The 27,957-nt window shown below is 46.3% G+C and overlaps 1 protein-coding gene across 1 annotated transcript in view; it reads left to right on the top strand.

Annotated features, from left to right (window-relative positions):
• Nucleotides 1-27,938, top strand: part of LOC133350803 (rhophilin-2-like) — a 55,885-nt gene extending 27,947 nt beyond the window's left edge. Inside the window, exons 8-15 of the mRNA XM_061565546.1 lie at nt 385-572; nt 1,508-1,664; nt 7,753-7,872; nt 9,364-9,558; nt 11,187-11,263; nt 18,139-18,285; nt 20,272-20,430; nt 22,564-27,938. Of these exons, the coding sequence (XP_061421530.1) occupies nt 385-572; nt 1,508-1,664; nt 7,753-7,872; nt 9,364-9,558; nt 11,187-11,263; nt 18,139-18,285; nt 20,272-20,430; nt 22,564-22,779 (1,259 nt within the window). The 3' untranslated portion in view covers nt 22,780-27,938. The remainder of the gene's footprint in view (nt 1-384; nt 573-1,507; nt 1,665-7,752; nt 7,873-9,363; nt 9,559-11,186; nt 11,264-18,138; nt 18,286-20,271; nt 20,431-22,563) is intronic.
• The last annotated feature ends 19 nt before the right edge of the window (nt 27,939-27,957 follow it).

Genomic DNA, 27,957 nt, shown 5'->3' with positions numbered 1-27,957 from the left:
GCCGATAGCAAAACTGATAAACGAAATCTGGCACATGAGGCGCAGAAAGTCAATTACAGCACAGGCCCCCCTTAGCCCCTTCATTGTATGAAATGACAAGGGATGCGAGGGAGTGAAAATGAAAAGGAATGGCATCGTACCACAGCAATGAGTGGACATTGAATAAAGTGGAATGTTTTTCTCAGCTCTTGGACAATACATATATTTCTATAGTCACGAGTAAGTTAAGTAACATCATTGAAATATGTAGTTTCAAGGGGAGACTGATGCGTTATGGTTAAAACTGAGAACTTCTCGCTAGCAAACACAAGACGCAAATTATACAAATATGTTGTGAGTTGTGTTAAGCGCGACTGCCCCGTGTCTTCGCATCCGACTGCACAGGTGCATTCAACTACCTAAAGGAAAACTTCACGCATGCACCCACCCTGGACATGAGCCCGGCCTCGCTCACGATGCTCGTGCGCCTCATGGCTGCACAGGTGCAGGAGTGCGTCTTCGAGCGTTTCCTGCTGCAGGGGTTGCATAACGACGTCCCTGCATTGATCAACATCGCACAGGAGGCCACCAGGGTAAGAAAGCAGCACCCACATCCTCTATCGCCTTCCTCCCAATTCTACCGTAATATTGCCACATCGATCATTTTCATCTCCACTCCTATGTCTAACTACATCTTTTATCATAATTAATCATCATTATCAGCAGCAGCTGTGATCTATCCACAGCTGTACATCAGCTGTCCAAGCCCACTTATCTTAACAGTCAATGTAATGTTTCTAATATGCGTTTGTTCTCTGATCCATGGATTCCCTTGCTGTTTCCCTGCATAATTCCAAGGATGCATCTCTCCTTCCTTAAGGCTTTTCACTGACTGAATCTAACATCGACCTCTATTTCACTCAGACTGCTTCGAGCATCATCAGGAAGCGAGCTCAGAAACCGCATGCAAAATATTGTATCTCGGGACTGTTTTCAAATGTTTCGGTTTAATCCCAAAATCAGGAACACATGCCTAATGAGCCATAAATATTGTATCCACTTTTAAAAATAATTTACCTGTGATTTTGAAAAAACTGTTCTATTTAAAATGCAATTTGCAATTAATATTGTCATTTTTAAAAATACATAGTTCAATGTAGAGTAATTTTCTAATGTGCATGTGTTACATTTGTTGGCTGCCCAGGTGGGAGTGAGCGGTAGTGTAGTGGTTATTGTGCGGTGCTACAAACCCGGCGATCCAAGTTCAATTGATGCTCATGACGAACATCGGTGACGAATATCTGAACTGGTCCTGGGCCTCCCCTAGGTCGACTCAGCCTCAAATGAGTACCTGGTGCCATGAATAAACATCACCACTTGGGAGAAAAAGGTGGTCGGGCGTGGTGCTGGCCACCCACCCCCTCGTGTGCCGTTCCAGCCTTCATAGGTGCTCTCTAACAGCACTTAACCCCACCAGTCTGTTAAGGCTACATGGGGGATCTTTGTATTTGTTTTTTTTGGCGCACAGGTGTCGGACGTCTACAATGTGACTCACCAGACCATGGACCAGACGGCGATCACGGACTACGTACCCGTGTCATGGCGCACTATGGTGCGGGTGAAGAGCTTGCACTTCCTCGCTCTGTCCCACCACTACGTGGCACTGGCGCTGCTGGAGCACTCGCGTACGTTACACATCCTGCAGGGATTCATCTTCTTGGTTCTTTCGGTAAAGTCACGTCGAAGGGAAGTAATAAAATAATAAAAATAAAACATAATAAAATAATTCTCACGACGTTTCGGCCACAACGCAAGCAGCCGTCCTCAGGTGAAGAACATGTCTGTCGATAAGACAGAGTCTAAATGACACGTCTTAGGCTTGGACTGTCTATTTAAGCTGTGAGGGAGGAGAAAGAGAGCCTTGACAAAATAATTTGCATTTGAAGAGGAATTTAGCATATTTATGGGAAATGCAGGAATGCGAATAGTGCTAATTGTGAAATGCGTGGGAGGTGCGCGGGGGGTTTTCAAAGTCATATTATGCCCATGCATTATGCAGGATTAGCAGCATCAAAGGGAGGGGGCAGGGGCAGCACCAACAAAGGGAAGGAATGTGAATAGTATGCAGCTGCAGCAACCAAACAACCACGTAAAAAACTCAAGTATAAACTTCATAGTATCATCAGTATACTAAATATACTCTCCAATAAGCTGAGCTACTAACAGTAAGTAATACATTACAATTCTATGTCGCAAAAAATATAATATGCTTCCAGCTAAACTTTTTTTCCCTTACATCAAACAGGTCTGCCCCCCATAGACAAACCCAACATTAAATTACATACTGTATTACTATACATTGTTATATTACACTATGTATTATTCTACCCACCCTAATGTATATCACACTGCTATATATTCACTATACAATTACGATACTATATATTACTTTGTACATTGTATTAAGCATATAAATGTTATACCATTTGTTATTATACACTGTACCATTGACCGTCGTGTGAAAGATACTAAGAGGCAGCAACGAAATATGACAATGGGAGAGTAGCAGAGCAAAGAATCCATTCCCTGCGGAGAATACAGTGCCAGTGAGTGGAACGCGGTCTGAGAGTCACCGTAAACGTGAACACAATCAGTTAAGATCCGAAATGGTTTATTACGTCCTTCCAATGATTGCTAAGCCAGAATCCATCTTCTCGGTTGAAATTGTCTCTGTGTTTGTATATGTGGATCGCCTCATGAAAGAATCTCTCATGATAGCCAGATGGCTTGCAGAGAACCTCTGTCTTGGAGAAGTCAATGTCATGTGAGCCCACTGAATTGTAACAGTGATCTGCCACGGCTGAGGTGTTTGTCCTACCGTGTTTCAGGTCTGCTTTATGTTCACGGATGCGGTCCGAGACATGTCGTTTGGTTTCTCCAATGTAACTGCTACCACAGAGGCAACTTAGTTTGTAGATGCCAGGGTACTGTATGTCTGGAACCACATCTTTTACAGACGGGACCAGATCACGGATTTTATGTACTGTGTTGAATCGGACGTGGATCTTGTGTTTAATCAGGATTTTGGAGATCTTTTTTGTGACCCCAGCAATGTAGGGTAAGGTGATGGCCTTGACAGGCTCCTCAACAGGATCCTTCTTGATGGTTGGAGTGATGGCCTTGCGGATTGTGTAGTCGGAGTAACCATTAGCCTTAAGAGCTTGGCGTACGTGTTTGAGTTCACTGCCAATGTGTTCCTGGTCGGAAATGCATTGGGCTCTATGGTATAGAGTCTTGATGAGGGAATTCTTCTGGGATGGATGGTGATGGGAATCCGGTTTTAGGTAAGCATCCGTATGGGTGGCTTTCCTGTAGACAGAGTGGCTCATTGAACCATCAGGTCTCCTTTTAATTAGGACATCCAAAAAGGGTAGCTTGCCATCTTTTTCGACTTCCATGGTGAATCTGATGGCTGGGTGTATGGAATTGATGTGGTCGAGAAATTGGTCTAGAGCAGGCCGGCCATGTGGCCAGATGACAAAGGTGTCGTCTACGTACCTCTTCCATAAGGTCGGGCGTAGAGTGGCAGTCTGGATGGCGTCAGTCTCAAATTTCTCCATGAAGATGTTGGCTACAACCGGAGATAGGGGGGAGCCCATTGGGGTGCCCTCAGTTTGCTTGTAGAAAGTTCCATTCCAGGTGAAGTATGTATTGGTTAAGCAGTGTCTCACCAGGGGGGGTACCCCAGCATTCAGTCCTTGATGAACCAAGTCTTCAATGATTGCGATGGTGTCAGGTACAGGAACTTTGGTGAATAAGGAAACCACATCAAAACTGACAAGCAGGTCGTCTGGGGACAGTAGAGTTTAGTACCGCAGAGGTGGTTTTTCCAGTGAAAGGCCGTAGGATTTCAGACAAAAAACGAGCCAATTTATAGGTGGGGGAGTTGATAGTAGAGACAATGGGACGAAGAGGTGTATCTTCTTTATGTATCTTTGGCAAGCCGTACAATCTTGGTGGCCTGGCTGCAGAAGGTTTCAACGAGAACTGTTTGGTCTGATCAATTAATGCGGTTGAATCAGAAATGATTTGCTTGGTTTTAGAGACAAGGCTGTTGGTGGGGTCTCTTTTTATTTTTGTATAGCTGCCATCGTTGAGTAGTTCTTGGATTTTGTTGTTGTATTCTGTTTTGTCCATGATGACAGTGGCATTGCCTTTGTCGGCTGAGAGGATGACAATGTCATCCCTCTTTTCTAATTGAGCTAATTCAAAACGCTCATCTTTGCTGATGTTGCTAGCTGGCATCTTAGCGTTTTTGAGGGTTGCAGAGATTTCAGATCTTGCTACGTCTGCAGCGATGTGACTCAGGCCCTTGAGAGCTACATCTACTCTAGCAATTATGTCATTAACTGGTATGTGTCTAGGTGTGACTGCAAAGTTTAGTCCTTAAGCTAAAACGGATTTCAGGCCTTAGAAATAGACCTGTTACTGCGATTAATTACGACTTTGTTAACATCTAGCTTTTCAATGTGTGGGTCCGGTTTCTTATTTGAGAGGCGATCGAATTTGGAAATCAAGTTGTCCTTACATTTGGTCGACAGCGGCAGCTGAAGAGGCAGTCATTTTATCTACATGTTCCCAATCCGATGTGGACATTGTTGCACTCAAAGATAAGTGTGATTTGTAGAGTGTCTTGTCTAACTGATCTAGATCTGGTTAGGCACTGCCTTACCAACACTTACTTCACCTGGAATGGTACTTTCTATAAACAGAATGAAGGTACCCCCATGGGTCTCCCCTTATCACCAGTGATAGCGAATGTTTTCATGGAGAAATTTGAAACGGATGCCATCCAGACATCCACCCTACGTCCTTCCTTGTGGAAGAGATATGTTGATGACACTTTCGTCATTTGGCCACATGGCCTGCCAGCTTTGAACCAATTTCTCAACCACATCAATTCCATACACCCATCCATCAAATTCACCATGGAAGTGGAGAAGGATGGTAAGCTACCTTTCCTGGATGTTTTGTTTGAGGAGACATGACGGCTCGTTGGGACACTCTGTCTACAGGAAATCCACCCACACAGATTCCTATCTGAAACCTGATTCCCACCACCATCCGGCACAGAAGAATTCCCTTATCAAAACACTACACCATAGGGCCCACTGCATTTCTGACTAACACCACCTAGCCAGTGAACTGGAACACGTACACCAGGCCCTCAAGATGAATGGGTACTCGGACCGCATTATTCGCAAAGCTGTTTCTCCAACTATGGCGAAACAACCCCCTGAGAAGCCAATCAAAACCATCATGTTACCATACATAGCAGGTGTTTCCAAAACGATTTCCAAAATCTTAAACAAACACAAGATCCAGGTCCGATTCAATACAGTACACAAAATCCGTGATCTATTCCCATCTGTAAAGGATGTCATTCCTGACATGCAATATCCTGGAGTTTACAAATTGAATTGTACCTGCGGCAGCAGTTACATCGGGGAAACGAAACGACATGTCTCGGACCGTGTCCGCGAACACAAGGCAGATTTGCAACACGGCAGAACCAATACCTCTGCAGTAGCTGACCATTGTTATAACGCTGTGGGCTCACTATGATATTGTGTTTTCCGAGACCAAGGTACTCTGCAAACCTTCGGGCTACTATCAAAGTTTTGTTCATGAAGCCATCCAGATATATTAACGTAGACGTAACTTAAACCGAGAAGATGGATACAAATTGAGCAATCATTGGAAGCATGTTATTAACCAGGTAAAACCCTAACTGCTTTATGGTTGTTGTTTATCATATCTGCCGGATACTAGTCTATTTTTCCGAGTTAACTTCCCCCCCCCCGCATCCCCAGCTCTCTCGGCCTCCCACTTCTAGCCCTGCCCACTTCCCCCCCCCCTCCCCCAGCGTTGCGTCCCCTCTCCTAGTGCTCACGCAGCGCTCTCCTCCCCCTACCCCACACCCCCCTCTCTCTCCCCCCTTGCCCCTCCCCCCCTTTCTTACCGATATAACCTCTTACCACGGCATCTCTCTCCCACTTCAGCAAAAAAAAATTCTTGCCGTGGTTTTCCCACTTGATGATGATTGCTTGTGTTGCAATCGAAACGTCGTGATTTATTTTATTTTATACCTACGTGACTTTACTGAAAGAACCAAAGAGTATTGATTCCTGCAGTCACGAAAGCGTCAAATCTAGATTCCCATACCTGTCAATCCCTTATCAGTGCCTACCTGTTTACAGACCAATTCAGACCTTATTGGTCACCCAATGCCCTTATAAATCTCAACGTTCATGCTACAAAGTCCCATCACAAGAGAGAAACACAAACAAATAGACAAACGGAATGTTGCCCGTATTAAAACAGATATACGCCATACGGACCTGAACTGTACAAGAATACAGATCAACCATATGGGTTGACAGGTATGCATGCCAGACGGCCGCAGAAGCGCATCTGAAAGCGTGCGATGCAGTGACCATCTTTGTTAGATGGTTAGCCATTGTCATCAGTAATATTCCATCCACTGTGTTGTTCCTAAAACCTCTGATCATTCACTTCTCCATATTTTCGCAGTGGCTTTTGTCTAACGATTGAACAAAGTCTGTTACTGCATTGCGCGTTTTCATATGCGCAGCCATCTGGAACACTCTTCCTTGTGATATTAGGAAGCCACTTCAGCGATGCCACTTTTAAATTTAGATTGAAAACTAATTTCTTAAGCACTGCTTTTTGTGTTTAGTTGTCTTTCCCTCGCACCTCCGATTAGCATGGATGGCTACGTACTGTGCGAAAGACGTTCAACTTACATTCGTAGAATGTCTGCCCTCTACAAGCCAGTGAGCCCAGGCGTTTAACTGTGTATAGTTTCAAAATAGGTTGAGGCCTTGTTTTTATTTTCACAGGGACTATAACAGAGGTTAACTTTGAGTTCCTGCTTTTCTTTTATCCATGTAATTAATTCAGGGGTCACAGCAGGGGTTGAGCTGACAGGGGAATCACTCTTAAGGGCAGAGTCTCAGGTCCGGCCTCGGGCACTATTTCAGCTTCTCTCCCACAACCACAGCCAGCATTTGACTGTAAGAACAAGTTGAATGAGTTGAGTTGAGCATGCTGCCCTTATCGCTGCAAACTCCTTGTTCATCGAAAAACGCAGTCTTTCTCTAGGTAGAAACTGTTGGGGTACAAGATGAAAAACTGTCACTTTTTTATGCTCTTACAACTAAAAGGAAAGTTATATTACTAAACTGCATCACCATTAGTTGTTGTATAGGATATAACTAGCATGGGTCTATTGTGTTGTAGCATTTGAATAACAGTAATGGGTAATTACCAAAGTGGATTTCTCCCCCATAAATTTTACATCATGGGTGGGTGCTCACTGACAGCACTTTCTCCAACAGTATGTTCAAGTGATATGGGGGATCTTTGCATGGGCGGGTGATTTTGAAGAGCAGTACTGCATAGGTTAACGCACTGCCTTATTGATCCTGTGAGTCCACTTCAACTCCTGTTCACAGGTTAAGTGATGTATATCTAAACCTATCCTGGGCCTCACCGAGGTCGACCAGTCTCAATTGAGTACCCAGCGCGGTGCATAAACATCACCACTAGGGAGACAAAGACGACCGGGCATGGTGCTGGCCACCCACCCCCTTGTGTGCCATGCTGGCCTTCATTGGTGCTCGCTAACAGCACTTGCCCGAAAAGTCTATAAAAAAGCTACACGGGGTTTCTTTGTCTTTGTGATTCCAGTGGGACCCACAGATGATGCTGACCTGCAGGAAAAGCTGCTCTCCCAGCTGCACGTGGAACAGCCGGAGTGGAGTTCTCCACTCATGCTACTCAGGGACAATGAGGAGCGCAGGAAACTTGGTAAAATGTCTCTTCTTAACCCTTTCGCATTCCGATGACGTACACATACGTCATCAGTTTTTCTTCTGATGAGAATCGGAGGTAAAAGGCCATGCGGGAGGGCGTGTGGCACAGTCTGGCGCGAGCTGTCATAGAGTGCGGTCGTGTCGCTACAGTTCTTTGCAGTGAGTACAATGTCTTTAAAAGCAGTGGCGCTACGCCTCTCTAAATAAAATTAACGCCGAGCCGCTTGCGCGTTGCGAGATTCAGCGGTGAACGGGACACCCCTCCCTGCAACTTGCAGATGTCTCGGAATGGGAAAGGGTTAACAACGGCCCAACGGCCCCAAGAGCATGACAACAACAATCTGTAACTATGGCATTTATATTACAGGCTAACAAAAAAAACTACTTAGATTTTTATGGCCAATACAATGATTCATATTTGTTTTTTAGGTTGGGCCACCTAGTAGTTTTTTGTCAAAATTCTTATTAAACCACCTCCTGACAAGGTTGTCACGTTTAAAAAGTGAAACCTACTATAATCACCCAGGGATGTCTGTCCTTCACTCCACTCCACATCGACCAGCCCCCTCATTAATATTCATTAGCAGGTGACATCCTCCAAATGGACACCCCCCACCCCTCATTACTAATCATGAGCAGGTGACATCACTCCACATGGAGCACCCTTCCCCCTCATTAATAATCATGAGCAGGTGATGTCACTCCACATCGAACAGCCCCCCTTATTAATAATCATTATAAGGTGACGTCCTCCAAATGGACACCCCCCCCCCCCATTCATAATAATTAGTGGCTGTCGTCACTCCACATAGGGGGCCGAGGCGCCTCCTCCCCTCTCCTCGGCGTCAACTTACAACCCTCACGACAAAGGCAGAACCCTCACGTCACGCGATCTCCGTAACGCTATTGAGACATCAAAGTAAAAAGGACGTCATGATGAACAAGGGATTATAACCGTAAAATGGAATAGGTCTGTGTCACCGCGCCTTGACAAATTGCACACGCATTAATGCAATGAATATCACGTCGCAGTCTGCTTTTCACTTGCAAGTTTCAGATTTACTGCAATACACTTGGACGGGAAAAAGGCGAGTTATTTATACTTTCAAACATATTGATCAAATTCTGCTTGCTTAAAGCTCCTTATCGGTGGTTTGAGACTTTCATGACTGATTTTAACATCAGCATGCGACGTTTTGCTCTAACTGCTTTGAAGTTTCATCAGGTCGTGAACTCCGAAAACCAGAATATACTTCTGCATATTTCAATGAACATCGGCTTCACACCACACCTTTGATTAGCACAGTTATTTCTACATATAGTGTGAAATAAGTTCAACATACATACATAGAATATCTTCCCTTTCCGTACAGAAAGAGTGAAAGAATTTCAACATACATAAGTACACACAGCACAGATTCTCATATTACTAAACACTACCTGCGTCGTTTTTTTTGTTAAATCCATGACCGGGTTTCCACCACAGGCAAAGCTCACCTGCGCAAGGCGATAATGCAGCACGAGGAGGCGCTGCGTGTTCACAACTTCTGCAAGCCACTCCGCCGGCTGGACATCCTGCAGGAGGTGCTCGCCTTCGACCACGAGCGCTCTCTCAGCAAATATTCTCTCGTCGACGAGGAAGACGACTTCTTTGTGCTCATTGACGTGCCCGACATCACCCGTGCGTGTTTCCACTTGCCATATTCGGAATGCAGTTCCCGCACCTACCCTATGTGCATTTTCATTTTTATTGGGCGGCAGGGTGGCGCAACGTTCGTGCCTCGCAGCAAGAAGTTCCTGGGTTCGGTTCCCGACTCGGGCGCCTTTCTGTGTGGAGTTTGAATGTTCTCTCCCTGTTCTGCGAGGGTTTCCACTTGGTTCTCCGGTTTTCTCCCATAGGAAAAAAACATACAATGTAACTGGTATTGGCCAAACATAACAATGCTGACAACTTACCTGAAAATTACTCTTATTGGGATTACACACAGCAGCAACATCGCCCCCTACAGTGGAAACTTAGCGGGACCCTGCTGAAAAGATTACAGTTTGAGGTGGTTCTGGGTAAACATGCATAATAATACAATCAAAAAATTACTTGCATTGCACAGCTCTTTTGTTACTTTTCCAAATGCCTTGGTGTCTGCCAAATTTTGCAGCCTCCATTATAAACCATTATAAAAAGCATCCAAACAGAACATGTTCAATCATAATACACTGCAACACAACTAGAATTCATAAAACATCAAAGATGTGACCACACATTATGGCACTGTACACGCGCAACAAATGGGTCTTAGATTGTGAAAAATTAATCCGATTGTTTTTTTTTCTTAAAGTAGGAAAGTTACTTAGAGCAGGGGAAAATGGGGAATTTATCGTGATGATCGAGATCTTTGGATAGATTGAAACGGTCAGTCACTTGCAGATGAGAAGAGGAAGGTCTTCAGGTCTTAAGCCCGTACTGGAAAAGCTAAATGGAGTCAGGCAGGGAGTTACCGACAGCAGGGGCATTTGCAGAGAAAGAACAACCACCCATTGAGTTTGACATATCCCTTTCTCTTTACATATTAATACAGTGGCCACCCAATATCTGTTTAAAAATGCTGTAACTTAATTGTATTTGCACGATGATCAGTCTAAACATAATCTGCACAAACCAACTTGCTTTACAGGGAGTATATTATCTGATGTTGATTGTTTATCCACATTTTTATATGACACAGTTGTTTTTTCAGTGCTTTCTATTTGTTTCGTCACTGCACTTGATTTTATTTGTTTTCCTTTTGCCATGTTGGTGACACAGATCACCCTTGCAAATGAGACTAATCCTGGTTAAACAAATTAAACTGGAGTAGCGGATCAGGGGGGTTGGGGGGGTTGACAAAAGGCTCGGTCACCGGATCAGAGTGCACATGGAGGAGTAAAGTGGGATGAGAGAGCAGAGGTAGGAGAGCGTGTGTGTGGAGGGGGTAGTTGAGTGAATGAGAGCTCATATGCAAGATTGGATTTAGCATCTGTTCAGACAAACTACTTTTTATTTTCTATACACAGGTTTCTTGTTTGCTCAAATAGTTTAAACCTTAATACAAATTGATTTAATTTTTTTGTGCATTTCAATGAGGTAATAACTGCTTACCTCACTACAATATCAACGTGGCATGATTGCAAAACTTTTAAATGCCCAGTTGTGCACAATGACCATTCTTAACACTCGCATGGCAGGATATCTCAACAGAAGTACGATATGTGAATGTGTAAAGAGAGAAAATAACATTTATTTGACTTGTGTTTCTTTTTGATTTTTCACAGCCAAGTCTCTGTATAAGGCGGAAATGAAGCCTCCAGATTTTTCCAAGATCAAAGTGATGGATTTTTTCCACGAGCTGGTAAGGGTTTTTGTTCCATTGGAAATGAAGTATTGTAGTAAATGTATGAATGCAATGCATACCAATGTATATTTGCATTTATACATGTGTAGAGGAGTGAAATACGTGGTGTGCACAGTTAACCAAGGGCAACTGAGGGCAAACAAGTGTGCGTGTGCAACGTGAGGTTTGCACGGACAGACCGCCAGTTGTTAAGGGGTGAAGCAGGTACAAACGGGGTCGACCGGTTGTGCACGTCGAGACCAGAGGTGTTGCCAGGGAGATGGGAGATAAGGGTTGATTGATGGGCCGACAGGCGCCGGCCTGGCAAGAGCTTAAAGAGACGCACGAGAGGTCTCGGATAGTTAGCAGAGGGATATAAGGGTGTGTGCGGGAGCGGAGAGGGAGTTGTTGCCGGGGTCAAAGAGTGAAGACATCTCGCTGCTCCAGCCGTCAACAGGACCTCAACCCTCACGCCGTCGCCGGGCGGGTGTTGGCCGATCCCCCCCTCCCGGGACAGACAGTTGAGTGGGTCTGGGGTAGCGTAGGTGAGGACTGCAGTGGAGATGTAGAGTTGCTGTGTGCGGAGTCGTTGTGTGCGAAGACGCTGTGTGCGGAGTCACTGAGAGCAAAGCTGCCGAGTGCAGGACAAGTGAGGTGGAAGGTAGATAAGAGTAGGGAGAAGTTAAACATAAGTTACCAGAAATATAGTTACAGGAGTGCTTACAACTGGTGCAAGAATAGGTGAATAAAGTGTAAGCAGGTTACAACGTGTCGGTGTGAGTCATTTTTGAAGACGCTACACACGCGAGCTATCGAGATATAACATCACACGAAAGTGAGTGGTGATAATAACACAGTAATGTTGTGATTTCTTGTAAACTAGCAGTAAGTACCCGGCATTGCCCGGGTGAAAAAGACAGACACACACATCGACCTACATACACAACAACAACAACAACAACCGCCATTCGCCACTAAGTGGCGGTGACGTCACCACGATGCTTGTGCCAGGCCAAGTGCACCTTGAGGCCACGTGAAGTGTCGAAAGCCCGCTGGCAGGAGGTCACGGGGCAGACCCAGCAGGTGCCACGGGTCGACTGACCGAGATGACCGAGATGACTGGCTGATGCACCACCTGTGCCCCCTACTGTGCCAACTTGCTGTGCTTTAGCCACCCGGCGCTCCGCTCGTTGTTGTGAGCGTCGCTCCTCCGCCGTCCGTTGTTGTTGGAGGGCGACTGCCTCCAACTGCCCAGTAGCGTCCTTCACGAGCCTCCTCCACTGAGGCCGATCTTGACACCGCTGGTACCAGTCATCGGCAAGTCCACTCAGCTCCACGTCCTCCTGTACCACATCACTCCATCTCTTCTCCAGCCCGTGCCGCGCCCGTCTAGCCCCCTCGATCCGGCCGAACAAAAGCTGTTTAGGCATGCGGTGGCTGGGCATGCGGGCTACATGACCCAGCCAACGCAGCCTTGCCTGCCGGAGGAGCTCACTGATGGGACTTTGCCCAGATCTTTCAAGGATTTGTGAGCTCCTCACACAATCCAGCCTGGTTAAACCCAGGATGGATCGTAGGCAGGCCAGCCTAAATGTTTCCAACCGGCGAAGATGCTCCACCAGGGGGGTCCACGTCTTGCAAGCGTAGAGAAGGGAGGGAATGACCGTGGCCGAGAAGACCTGAAGCTTCGTGCGGAGCGACAGACCAGGTAGCTTCCACACAGCGTTACGCAACCGATGAAAAGATATTGCCGCTCGACTGATTCGGAGTGAGACCTCTGCTGATAGACTGGAGCCGGTCATAAGCACACTGCCCAGGTATGGGAAACTCTCCACTCTCTCCACAACTGCCCCATCACCAATTGGGAGTTGTGGGGGTGGAGTGTCCGATGGTACAAAATACCCAGGCAGGTGCTTAGTTTTGGTGGGGCTGATGGTAAGGCCCCACCTCTTAGTGGCACGCTCCAGTCTCAGCAGCAGCGTCTCCAACTCCTCCTCTGAGTGAGCAGCTATTACCAAATCATCGGCATACATAACGTGGTTGACCAATAGGGAGCCATCCCTTGATCGCACCCGGGCGTCGATCAGCCTCCCATTATATCTGTACCAAATGGAAATTCCCCCGGTACAGCTATTGAAGGCTTCACGAACTACGCGGTCAAAATAGATGTTAAATAATGTGGGAGCCAGAGGACATCCCTGTCGCACCCCAAGGTGTACAGGGAAAGGCTCCGACTCCCGGCCACGTAGTTTTACCCGGGCCCGCTCACCATCATGAAGGTCCTTAATGATCGTGAGCAGAGGGTCAGGGACTCCGAAAGCACGAAGAACAACCCAGAGCCCAGGCCTACTGATGGTATCATAGGCCTTGACCAGGTCAATAAAGCAGAGATGTAGGTCTTTTTGGAATTCCCTACACCTCTGCTGTAGCAGACGGACAGAAAATATGGCATCTGTGCAGGACCGCCCTTTCCTGAAACCGCATTGGGGCTCCGCAAGCCTCTCCTCAGCGTGCCTAGCAAGGCGATGTTGAATAATCCTTGCCAGGACCTTACCCGGCACACTGAGGAGTGAGATGCCCCTGTAGTTGTTACAGTCGGTACGGTCCCCCTTCTTAAAGAGGGGAACCACCAGGGCATCCTTCCAGTCCTGCGGAACCCGTCCAGTGGTCCAGACTGTTGTTATGATGTCATATAGGGCAGTCTGTGCACAAACGCCACCCTCCCTCAGCATTTCGCTTGGGAGATCATCTCTGCCCGATGCCTTCCCTGGTCTCAGACTCCGGATCGCCCTCAGTACTTCCTCAACAGCTGGCACCTCAGCCAGCCACTCACAGGGGGTGACCTCTTCCAATATTTGAGGCACCGCAGCCTCAGCAGGGTTATCACCACTTTGTGCCATGATGTTTTCCTGGCTGAGAGAATTTCCCTCCCCCAGGACCTCACAGAAATGCTCAGCAAATCTGCAAACCTGTTCCTGGGGGTCGGAGATTGGATCACCGTTTTTTCCTCTAATGATGGTAATAGGTGTGGCGCTGCAGGTTACTTTTTTGATGGAGTTAAATAGTGATTTGTGATCACGGGCCACTGAGGCAGACTCCATCTCCTCAGCAACCCGCGACCACCACCCATCCTTACAGCGCCTTACGGCTCTCCGAACTTCTGAGCGAAGGCTGCGGTAACCCTCCTCATTCTCTGACGTGGGATGCTGTAGGCGATGAGAGTGGGCCTGACGCTTTTTCTCAATTAACCTGAACACCTCCTCTGTCAGCCAGGGTTTCTGGGGAGGTCTGGACCGCGTACCCAAAGCAGCCATTGCAGCTGCATGAGTCACAGTCTTAAACCTCGCCCATTTCCCCTCGACATCAGGTGGAGTGGGGGACGATGCCAACCCCAGCTGCAAGCGATGATGAAATTCTCGCTTGCAACTTTCCTCAGCTAACTGAGACCAGGCCACTTTTGGTTGGAATGGGATCCTGGGTGTACACCCACCACCGGAGTGGAAGAAAGGCAGGCGCATCTTACAGATGACTAGTCGATGGTCAGAGGAGAGATCAGCTCCACGGTAGGTCCTGGTGTCAAGGACATGGGTTCGCATCCGCTGGTCCGTCACTATGTAGTCCAGCAGATGTTCTTGCTTGGACCCGGCATGTATCCATGATGTTGTGTGGATGCGCCGATGCCGGAAGAGCGTGTTGGTAATTACAAGCCCATGGGCTGCACAAAAATCTAGCAGCCTCCTACCGTTATTATTGAGCTGATCTGGCCCATGCCTTCCAATCACTCCAGACCAGGTATCAGCATCATGACCAACTCGGGCATTGAAGTCACCCAACAAGATGACTCTGTCCCGAGTGGCCACTTTAGCCAGCACCTGTGACAGGAGGTCATAGAAAGAGTCTGACTCATCGGCTTTGCCTGCATCCCTCCACGGATGTTCGTCTTCGGTGGGGGCATAAGTAACCACGACCACCACTCCTCGCCTCTGGTTGATGGGAAGGCGAGCCCAAAGTATCCTGGGGCTTACAGCTTCCCACACCTCACCGCCACGCTCCCACGCCCCCTTCATTCTTTTGTTCAGAAGAAGAGCCACACCCTGTTGTTTGGCAGTCTCCTGCCCCGAGTAGAGGACTGTCCACCCCTCATGGTGGCAGGAGCCAGAACCGGTCCACCGGACCTCCTGAATGCCACAGAGATCCAGGCGGTACCGGTCCAGCTCCCGACAGAGGAGTGGCAGCCTCTCCTCCGCAGTGAGCGTTCGAACATTCCACGTGGCCATCCGCAATGGTTTTTTGTTGTTTCTGGAGGAGCCCCGAGGGTGAAAATTCAATCTCCTGGCTCCGCCAAATGGGGTTTGGCCAGGAGACGTCATAAAAGCCTGACCCCCCGGGGCCTCCGGCACAAGCTTATTTGTTACAGGTTTATGTTTAATTCGTGGTTTAGTGGTGGTTAATTGAAGGTGGAGGGGTTACCAGCCCCTCACACCCGTCCAGAGCCCCCGTTTAGCCGCTGTGGTGGTCACAGACGCCATGAGGGGAGAGGCCAATGGGCATTGGCCCTCCCCCCACAGCACTGCCCACGACAGTGTTGCCCGTCCGGCACCGCGAGGAGGTAGGAGGTTGTTTTGCCGGACATACACAGACATTGACCCACACACACACAAAGACATCGACTTACACACATATGGACTCACACACACATTGACTTACACACACACACATATGGACTTACACACACATATGGACTCGCATACACATCGACGTACACACACACACATCGACTGACACAGACACAGACACACAGTGACTTACACACTCACATAAAGCCATGCACACACATAGACTAACACACACACACAGCGACTGACACCCACACATGGACTTACACACACACACACATCGACGTACACACACAGACATCTGGCATTGCCCGGGCAAAAAAGACACAGACACACATCGACTTACACACACACATGGACCTAAACACAGACACATCGACTCTCACACACACACATCGACTCTCACACACACATCGACTTACAGAGCAATCCACGATGATGCCACAGCTAGATACATTTTCTCTCTCTGGCGAGCCTGAGTGAGGAGCAGTTTGAAAATAAAGGTCTTCCCAGTACTGGCAGGTGCATCAAGGAAAAAAAAGACTCGATTTGTAGTCTTAATGTCTTCCAAGATTTTCGCGTAGGCTTGTATTTGTGCATCCTTCAGCTTTGGTTAATTTTCCTAAATAAATTTAAGAAGCTGTAAAGCATAACAGCATATTTAACATAGGATCTCTTGAGCAAGGGCATGCAGGTTGTCCCTGTAGGGTGTTTGTAGTCCCATAGACGTGGTGGTACTGCTATGATAACAGCAGTGCATACTGTGGTGGTACATGCTTTGACAACAGAAGTGCATACTGAATGTGGTGGTACCTGCTATGATTACAGCAGTGCATACTGACTGTGGTGGTACGTGCTATCACAACAGTAGTACATGCTGACTCTATAGCAGTATAAATCGATTCTATAGCACAAACCACGAACCTGACAGAGTGGCATGGTGAGGCCTAGTCCCGTGCAGAGCCCCCCCGGCCTTGCCTAGATTGCCCAGCCGGCAGGCTGGGGGCTGGGCCGCTACCCCCCCCCACCATCCCCCTGGCCGCGCAACAATAATACTATCTAAGCGCTATATCAATATGTACGGACTCTATAGTAGTAACTGTACGTATCGGGGTGGGGTAGGGGGAGAAGAGGACATCACAAAGTGAAGAATGCACCTCAGCGTTGTGTTTTTTGTAGCATTTTTAACGCGAAATAAAATGTCCCCCTCACCGAACGCGTGTGATTTGGCATGGTCCGTCCCCCCCACCAAAAATGCATGAGTTGGTGTGGTCGAGCGTGCGTATTGAATAATTAAATAAAGATCCACTACATCGCTACTTATACTCAATTAAAGGTGAGGGACGTGAAAAAGGAATAGCGCTTGCCAACTGTGCGGGGCTTACGGCGTGGTACCTGGCAAAAAAACGTTTAACGTAAACTCCACCGTTTGAGAGCCAAATCCCTCACAAGCGCATTAACACACACAGACAAAGAATGACGTTTATAGGTAAGATTACGTGTACATTTTTTCAATCTGCAGTTTTATTTTCGTGCTTTGCTGACAGCTGGTGGATTAGTAACACATCGGTTAGCACACAGCGCTATGAACCTGGCGACCTGAGTTTAATTTCTGGTCACGGATTAGGTGCTTAAATGCCCCAAAATCTCAAAGCAGTGTACTGTAGATCACATCTAAATCACTGTAATGCTCAGCTGGAGTGTTTTTTTTAGTTAGCCTAGGGGGGACCCCATGATGACAGCTGTTCATGTGCAGCACAAGGCTAATACCCACTTGAGCTACAAGTGGGTATTAGCCTGCTAGGGGTGAAATTGACTTTAGTTATACCAATTAAATCATTTGCAAGTGATTTTTCAAGTTTGCCAAGTTTTGAGTTTTGCCGCTGGTACACCACAGGGGGATCCTCTTGTTCACGTAATGTCACAGCATCTTTAATGTCCACTGTAATGCAGATGGCACCTGTTCATGATTAGTACACCCGCCGAATTAACCAGGGTGGTCTGCATTTTCTTTTGATACAAGCTTGTAGTATTACACAATATATACGATTCACTTCGTTTCAATTTCTATTGTACATTTGGATGTTACCTTTTTAAAACTCTTTGCTTTAGAACTGCTTTTTTGTGTTTAGTTTGTTGTCCTTCCCCCGAACCTCTGATGAGCACGGTTGGTTTGATACGGTGCGAAAGAAGTTCAACACACATACATTACAGATTAATTCATATTTGGTAAACAGATGACTACAGTGGTGTTGATGATCGCCTGTCTGTACCTAGGGCCCTCTGTCTGTGTTTTCGGCCAAGCACAGCTGGACGTCGCCCCGCAGCGTTAAGCTGGTGCCCTGCGCCGACGGCTATGGACTGGTGCTGCGAGGAGACTCGCCCGTCAGGGTGGCCACCGTGGAGACCGGCAGTGTCGCCGAGGTTAGTGGCCATTGCCATAAGTGACACTTTGAACCATTAGTGGAAAATACACTTTACTATGACGGGGGTGAGTCTGTCCGTAAGAGAACCACTGTTGACTTCCCAGAACTTTTTTTAGTGAATGCTTTAACACGTGACTTTTACACAGAGCACCAGATAAACAAGGTAAATAAATAATAATATTTGCACATATGCATGTCGATGTTATTATGTGGGTGGACGTCAGCCCACATAGCCACAGTGTTAGATGACGGCCTCGTCCTCCAGCACTTGATTGACAACAAGTCTGCCTGGCATGCCCAGACGGACTTCACAGCTGGAGACAATGTACGCCATGGTGTCCTGTTCTCCGCATTCACACAGAAGGCCGTCATGTAGGCTCCATCGATGAGTTAAGACATAAATTGGTCACTACGTGGCATAGCGCTGCCTGCTGGCAGGGAAGGTGATTTGCAGAGTGAAGCAGGCCACGTGACAGACCAGAGAGGGATCTAGGGTAAAGGTTACGGAGGGGATGCGTCGAGAGCCCACTCGTAAGTTCCAGAAGGGGGGCATGGCCAAGGCGGAGCGAGGCCATGGTAACAGGATAAAAGGGGACCTGAGTGAAGGCTCGAGGCCGTCGTTTGAGTGGGATCCCCTCGTCGTCGTCGCTGCTGTCGCCTTCGCCGCTGTCGTCTCGTGCCTTCGTCGCTGTCGCCGTCCACTTGATAATTGCGCTACTATCTGTAGCTGGCTGTCTTAGCTCAGCGCCGTCAGTGTCAGACAGCTCGTGTTGTGTTGTAGGCTAGCAACCAGAGTAGAGTTGTGTTTTAAGCGAGAGACAGCGTTGTGTAAGTGTAGGGGGTGTATGTATTGTATGTAGTGTACTAAGTGTGCTCGGTGTTAAATTAAATAATTGCCTCCAAGAGTTACGTCTCCAAACCAGTCACTACAGATGTTCAGAAGTGGCACACACCCCCTGGTCACGCAGGAAGCGGATCAACTGAACTCACTGGCGCCTTGGGAGTTCGAAGCCAGGCATCTGGACAGAAGGATCTCTGATGAGGTCCTTGATAGGCCCAGAAGTGGTAGATATTTTATCCCCAAAGATATTATGGGCTAAGCCTACCCCGTAATAATATATGAACTTACAACCGTTCATACATTAGTTGAGTAATCTAATAGCTTGCTCCATACATATTGCCACCTGAGGTCATCTGCTGCCTCAGAACTTCTCATTTACAGACTAATCTAAACTATACAAACAATTTTTATTTCACCAGATAAGGCCCACTCTGCTGTTTATTTTTTTTACAGAAGCGACCTGGCCACAAATGATAGCTCAACAAAGTGGCTTAACATGTGGAAATGTACAACAGCCAAATACTCTTAGACGCATGTTTCTAAATACGTAGGGAAAAGCAGGAGGACCCGGAAAAAAATCCACAGGACCACGGGGAGAGCATGCAAACTCCAAATATACAGGTGTCAGGTTCGGAATTAAACCCACAACCTCCTGTATACCAGGCGAGGTAGTTAACATCTGGCCACCATGACACCCAGACACCTGTGATAGATATAGTATCCTAGCCCCAACCAGTTCCATCATATTACGGCCACAGTGTCTGTAAATGCAGGCCATTTGGCCTTCCGAAAATCTCAATGCGGCAGTGTTTTTCACTGTCAGTAATCACTAAGAAATTAGTGGCTGTCCAATCTTATCGACGAAGCATAACTCTGGGACGTTCCTTATAAGAGACCAAGATAGAAAGATGAGCACCGATTGATGAATGTGATTGTATGGCTTTGGTGTATGAGGGTAAACATTGGCATGTGGTTAGCATTACAATGTTTGATGAGGATAAGGCTACGTTGGATTGTCTTTCGTTCTACGATTCATAACTAAATTATATTAAAGCAATACGAGTTATATGTATATATCGGTGGATCACATGTTTTCCTTGAAAAGGTTTGCACCTCTTGTTTCCCACTGCTATGGCCCCACAGCTGGCAGGAGTGAAGAATGGAGACTGCATCGTGGCTCTGGGTGGTGAGGACTGCAAGTGGGCCAAGCACGTCGACGTAGTGGAGGCCATGCGCAGCGCGGACGCGGCCGGAGTGACGCTGCTCATCGTCTCCCCACTGCCCTCCGAGTCCACCAGCACGGTAAGAGGGGGCAGGCAGTTTGGTCCTCATGTGTTTGTAACGTCTCTCCGTCTCTTAGAGTTGACTTTCAATATTTCCATCTGTTACGTAGCAGTTATTTGTTACACAGTAGCAATCCATCTATCGATCGATCTATCGTGCTGCCCTTCAGAGTTCAAATATCAACAGTAGAACATTCGACATTGGTTTTGATGACATGGGTGTTGCAAACCCGGACTATACGCATACACAAGTGCCTGTCCTTCCCCCAAACCCACACGTACGGAGGGGGAGAGGGGAATCCCCCTTCTCTTCACCCTTCATGGCAGACACTTTCAACCCTTTTAAAACTTTTAACCCTTTTTCATTCCGATGACATATGACATACACATATGTATGTCATATGTCACATATGACATACACATATGTATGTCATATGTCACCGAAACGGAATCGGAAGAAAAAATAAAATAACTTTATCCGTACGTCTTTATGTTGGAAAACATACCGAGGCTCCAAAAATGTCATGCGGGAGAGCGTATGGCTCAATTTGCCGCCAGCTATCATAGAGTGCGGTCGTGTCGCTAAAGTTTTCTGCAGTGAGTACAATGTCTTTAAAAACAACAGCGCTATGCCTCTCTAAAAAAAATTTACGCCAACCGTTTGCGCGTTCCGAGATTCAGCCGTGAACAGGACACCCACCCTGCAACTTTGGCGTCGCTGTGGCGAGATGTTAACTCTCTCGTCTGCTATGCAGGAGGTCGTGGGATCGATCCCAACCCTAACGCCTATATATTTGTATCGTGTGGATTTTTCTCCGGGTCCTCCGGTTCTTTCCTCCACACTTAGAAACATGCATGTAGAGTATTTGGCTGCTATAAATTTGCACAAGATAAGCCACTTCGTTGAACTATCACTTGTGGCTAAGTCGCTTCTGAGAAAGAGCTATATAGCTCAGTGGGCTTTACCTGGTAAAAAAACATTTGTTTAGTGAACTTGCAGACATCTTGGAATGCGAAAGGGTTAAACTCGCCAATTTCCGTGACTGCAAAGTGGTGGGCACTTTCGTGTGTCCCATTTGGTGCTGATTGTCGCGTGGCCCATCGCATGCACGTGCGATGTTGTGCATCACGGCTGGCAGTGCTGGCATTACTTTGCTCTCTGATGTTTCGGAGGTGTGGAATTAATTTGCATTGGCTAGATTTGCTTTTGAAGAAAGAGGTTAGATAAAAAGGCAAATTAGCTTCATGCTCATGTGAGCATGGGTAGCATTTTTTCTGAACGTTTGATTTATCTTGAAATAACATTTAATTTTGTTTAAACCGGGAGCTCTGTGAGCATCATGGGGTAAAATACGCATTTGTATTCAGTGGTGTAGACTAGATATGCTGTATCTGTACGAGGACGATCACTCAACTTAAGTTTACAACTATTTGTGCATCATAGCATGTATGTGAATGTTCAACAAGTAAGGAAAATATGAAATTTGGCATTCCCTCCAATAAGATAGGACGCCATCAGTATTTGGTGGTATAGTGTTATAGTAATGTTTGGAAGTTATATTATTAACATTACATTGCTTAGATATAGGCAAAATAATGCTATGCAACTATGTTGTGGTAAGTTAACTGTGGTGACCGTATTATATGAAAAGATTGGCCTCTGCCAACATAATATAGAATTCCACCACTGGCTTCGCTGCCAATCACTCATTCCTTTTTTAAACAGGAATACACGTTGGCTTGCACAATGTACTACAGTATACCAATGCTTAGTCAGCCCCATTGGGATAGGTAATATTCATAACAAAGCATTATATATACATACACATTTACAGTCCCATGTCAATCACATTTGATTGAAGGCCTCCCACAATGTCAGTCATGGGGTCTGTTTGACCATAATTCACCAGGTAGAAACTGTGGGTTGGTCAAGTGAGACCCATGATCAGTTCAGATATCACTCACGACCCCGATGTTCACCCTGGCCGGGAATCAAACTTGGGGTCTCGTTGTGGTTATAGCACGTGTTGGAATAATCACGACGCCACTGCTCGCCTCCATAACAACCTTCGGGGATGATAACTAAACTCGTGATCTAGCTGTGCGTATAGCTGTGTGTGTACACACTTGTGCTGTGGTGTCGTGCTCGCAGCTGGAAAGAAGGACGAACGCAACGTTCCCCCTCTCCTCCTCGTCTCCGTCCCACGCGGCGAGTGGCATGAGTAAGACGAGCGGGCGAGCGGAGCAGGTGGGGCGAGCGCGGAGCCTGCTCCCTCTGGGCTGGCTCGGTGGGGTGAAGAAGAGCCGAGGACACAACACCCTTCCTGGAGTCTGCTTCAGTATAACCTCTTTGGGAAATGGCAATTAGCCTGCCTCCGCAACGCGTCGTGACGGTACCGTTTATAGAGCACCCAGTTAAGAAATTGGGTCGGCACATTTTCTGTCCGTGTGTGGTAGCATACAATGACAGCATTGTCTGTGGCTAATGACATAGATATCACATTTAAATAAATCGTGAAGGCCATAGCTTATGTGCAAGGAATTTGTAGATTATTTTCACGAGTTAATGTGGTGGTTGGTGATTATTTGAAAGTGTGAATCGGAGGTTGTTGCTTTGCCCTGTCCTGTTTGTGTGCATCACTGTGTAGATGTTCCCACCATTTTGTGATAATGCTACAACTCCATTTATAAACGTAAAAAACTATTTCAAATCAGAGGTACAAATGCCTATAAGCTGATTTTATTTTTTAGCAATACTGGATAAAATGTCAACACTTATTTTGAATTGTTGTCATATGGACATGGTTGTGCCCACACCAACTGGGAAATGTGTTTTTTATATTCAAATCAGGACCAAATTGTGATGTAAATTCCCACTCTACAAATTTGCACAATCAAGTGCTTTTAGAATTGAATTTTAGAATTGCATTAATGAAGCATGCATTATTTGTATTTGGCACATGCTATGTTTTTTTGTATGAAGGAAGTATATCAAGTGCTTGGGTGAGACTTAAGGTGTGCGAGTGTGCACATTGTGTGCATGATGAATCTAAATGTCACTCCCACTACTAGGCTACAGCACAACATAGAGTGCCTTTGGAGGGCTGGAGAGCTTGCTGGTCATTGTGTGGATATGTTTGCATGGAATTGTCAGTTTGGATCTCCCTGGCACCTAACAATTTCTCTGAGATGTACTCAAATTTGTTAAAGACCATGTGATGTAATTCCCTAAAGTAGGCCCCTTGTATATTATTATCGAATATAATGTATATAAAATGCACCCTACTTGACTAGATCCCCAGGTCTCCCATGTGACACAAACCACTTCGTGGGCTTCTGTCCAATTGAAGGACATGGAGTTACTGTACTTGAATATCAAGTACAAAGCAGCTTCTCCAAAACCTGTCAGGCCAACAATTTTGCTCAACAATTTGATATGACCATTATCATCCATGAACAGTCTACAGCTTGATGAAGGCTATCCCAAGTCGACATGTTTTAAATTTAAAAACATCCTAAAATACTGTACTATAAACATGTTGGAGTTAAGCCTTCATAAATACTTTTTTTATGGAGGCCTTGGCAGCACACACAACATTAATAACTCTAGTGTATCTCCAAATTGAAACTCATTGAAGAGATATTTATCTATGACCGGAATGAAGCACACTACCGGGTCTTCGAGGTTGTGTGTGCACCAACCATAAAATGCTGAAACCCCTCGGTATAATGGCCTACTGAATTGGAGCAACAACTCTTGCACCGCAGTAGATGGCCCGTGTCTCCTGAATCCTACCCTCCGTCACTGGCAGTCAGAGAAAAATAGTTGATTCCTGAAGCGATTTCCCCATACTGTGACAGATTTCTCCACTTGGGGAACTTGATAGGGGGGGGGGGGGACCCAGTCTGAGTGCCTGCAGGTCGGAGAATCACGACGCACCTGTCCCATTTGGGGGTGACTAGCACCGGGGAGGCGCGGCCCTCCTGACCTTGGCCAAAACCCTTGGAATTAACGGCAGCAGAGCAAAAGCAAATGGCAAGCCCCTTGCTCCAGGAGATACTGACCGCATCTGCCACCAAGGGCTTGCACGTCTCAGAAATGGGTGCAGTGGGATGGATGGGAGGAGATTGTTCTCTGCCGAGGCAGACGAGTCTGCTGGTGGTGTGCACCAGTGGGCACACACCAGTCTGAATGCCTCAGGATGCAGACTCCACTCGCCCATATCCAACTAGCCTTTGCTGAGTCGGTCCTTCACACGGTTCAGGACACCGCAGAGGTGTACAATGGACAGGGTTATGCGGTGCTGCTGGTACCAGGGACCAGAAGAATATCTCCTAGTGACCTGTATCAACCTGCTGAAGTGAACAGAGGCCTATGGTTGGTTCCGAATGACTACCGACATTACATTGTTCAAACGGACCAGCACCTTCTTCCTTCTGACTACATAGCTAAATGCTCTCAGGGAATTCTGGACTGCTCTTAGCTCCAGTATGTTTAAACTGTTAAGTATATATCCATCGCTGCTGGGGCTGGCAAACCTTCCAGGTGTGCTCTCCAACCCCTGCAACTAACATTAGTCTCCAAGGCCAGTTCTGGATACAGATCGTCCAAAGTCGTCTCACCACCATAGAAAGTCGTCTGTCCCTTTACAAACTCTGACTGCCGGTTCGGTTGTGAGTGGCAAGAGATGTCGAGTCACCATCGTGCTAACAGGTACCACTGCAGGGGCGGCATTTCTAAGGTTATGGTGGTGAGATGTTAACTACCTCGCTTGGTATGCAGGAGATCGTGTGTTTGATCCCGACCCTGACGCCTGTATATTTGGAGTTTGGATGTTCTCCCCATGGTCATATGGATTTTTCTCCGGATCCTCCGCTTTTCCCTCCATTTAGAAACATTCCCTTAAGAGTATTGGGCTGCTATAAATTTCCACATAAGCCACTTCGTTGAGCTATAATTTGTGCTAGCCAGGTCGCTTCTGAAAAAGAGCTAATATAAAAGAGCTATATTGCTTAATGGGCTATAGTTTGTAGGCGAGGCAAACCCAACAACCTCAACTGCCGAGCCTGGAGTTGGATGGTGCCGGGTTTCGCGATGCACAGAAAGATCCTGCTCTGCGAGGTGGCAAAGAGCATGATGTAAAGATGCTCGAGGTCCTCCCAAGACAGTCGATCAGTACGATCCTGGACAGAACTTGGCCGCATCAGAGAGTGAAATTATATATTAAAAAAAAATTATGCAGAGTATCCCACGCCTGCTGCAAATGCTGATGGAGGGCAGGGACAAAAGGGGAAAGCCCTGAAACTATTAGGCGCTCACTCTTGAGAACATCACCAGGTTAGGTGCCTCTAGCTTAGGAAGTATGAGATCCTTTCCCACGTGACAGAGCCAATCAAATAAAGTTGTCACGTGGGCAAATATTGCCAATTGATTTGTTTTTTTCAGCAAACCGGAATGTTGAAAAGCAATCAAAATGTTGACAACTGTGTGTGTTTTTGCGGGAGATTACATCCAACATCATCAGCTTTTAACAGCTCAGCTCTGGAAAATTGACATTATACCTACACAATCTAACCCAAATAATTAATAATAATTATGGATGGGAGTGCAGGAAAAAGTACAGAAGGTCAAACCCCACCTTCTTTTATAAGTACACCTGGGGGTTGGGTTGGCCTTCCAGAGAACCAGTTCTCTGGACGCCAAACCCGTTTGGAGAGCTCTACCGTAGTTATTAATGCAGTGAGTGCTGCCAGGCATTCAAAAACAATATGTACATTTTAAACATGTCCTACCATTTTCTGAATGGTTTGTTTGGGTCCAGTCAAAGAAGTTTAATGAATTTATTGTGAGGTAAAATAGAAAATCTTGTGATTGGGAAATATTTTGAGAATGAAAATGTCCAGGATACTCAATCTTTGCCAATTCTGAGGTCGTGTATCCAGAAATTGAACGGCTGGCATATAGGTAACTTATGTTATATAGTTTATATTTCTGCTATAAGTAAATGTATTTTGCTGCTACACAAACACACCCTCTTTGATTATATATATTTTTAGGCATCATCAAAGCCAGAGTGAATGGCTTTCCCTTGCCTGTGTATTTATGTAACTATTAATATTCACAGTGACACTTGTGGAGTATGGTTTGTTCGAATGTAAAATGTATTGTTAATATTTATAAACCCTGGCATTTCTGGTATTAATACTACTGCTAACATAATTTGTCTCCGTACTGTACCATAACCAGCCAATTAGCCATAGCATCGCATGTCATTAACTCCACTGCCATTAACTGTAGTTTGACTTGTTTATGTTGTCTTTTGATACTTCGTAAGTTCAATAATACGTTGCATGTAAGCAAATCTCAAGACCAATATAATTAAGTGTATGAATCTAGCATTTTTAAATCACGCCACTTGCCCATTTACTTTGGGAGAGAAAATATTGACTCCTATGTCCAGAAATGCCAAGATAGTTGTCGCCTCTTTCAATGTTGCAGTTGAAAACAACTCATTTTAGTCCTGCACACCCTGTCAGCCACAATACATCTTATTGAAATCCCACGCCAGAACTCTTTTTCTTTACATCCAAAACAACTGCACAATAAACTTACGGCAAGTCCACACTCAATCTTTTTGGTGTGTTTTGTGCATAAAAATGCCCATTGCCTGTAGCAGGAGCTGGGATATGTGTGCCAGGAGTTTATTTCACCACAATACTGACCTCGAGTAACTACTAGTTACAGTGCTTCATAATTGTTGCGGTTAGGCCACAAGGATCTGGTAAAATTTCAGCAGTAAGACCCGCCACCACCTTACGGGAAAACAAATTAAATTATGGCATGCATGAGAGATTAACACGCCCATTATTATAATAGGGGTTTTCCCCTTTTTTCTGGCAACAAAACTGAAACCTTTTTGCTAGGATTCATGTCTGCATTAACCACGATACTTGCAGTCAAAATGCAAAAAAAACACTGATAATATATGCATTGTCCTTGAAACTGATTGGTTCACACCAAGGGACGGCTTTCTTTTCAGCCTCGACCCAAATTGGTGCTCGACCAGAGGACGCCAAAAGGCGTACAGCTCAAAGACAATGCACTATTAAAGTAACGAGGGCTCGGGGTGAGCATCTACATCAGGGGTCTCAAACTCGCGGCCCGCGGGCCAATTGCGGCCCTCGGGACGATATTTTGTGGCCCCCACCTTAATATGAAAGTTTAATGTTAGTGCGGCCCGCGAGTTTTATATTGTAGCAACCCCGCTGTTAGCTGCTGTGTGGGACAATGTTATGATGCTCTGGTTTCCTACTGTGTGCCTGTCCAGTGAATGCAGCATGCATGTGAGTGACATGGGGGGCGGGGTCGTGTGTGTGTGTGTGTACGTGTGAGAGTGAGTGAGAGAGAGAGCCGGGAGGGAAAAAAGTGGCTTTGGATGTGCGGAGACCAGGAGGGTAAAATTCATAGTTTTCCGCCCTCTTTCGCGCAGGTCATGATGTATCCAGTGCTTCATTTGCAAATCACAAGGTGCCGGAATGCTAAGTA

This window comes from Lethenteron reissneri, chromosome 35 (genome assembly GCF_015708825.2).
Source record: "Lethenteron reissneri isolate LAM-NWPU_2019-01 chromosome 35, ASM1570882v1, whole genome shotgun sequence".
Taxonomy (NCBI): Eukaryota; Metazoa; Chordata; class Hyperoartia; order Petromyzontiformes; family Petromyzontidae; genus Lethenteron; species Lethenteron reissneri.
This window is presented reverse-complemented; position numbering and strand designations above follow the sequence as displayed.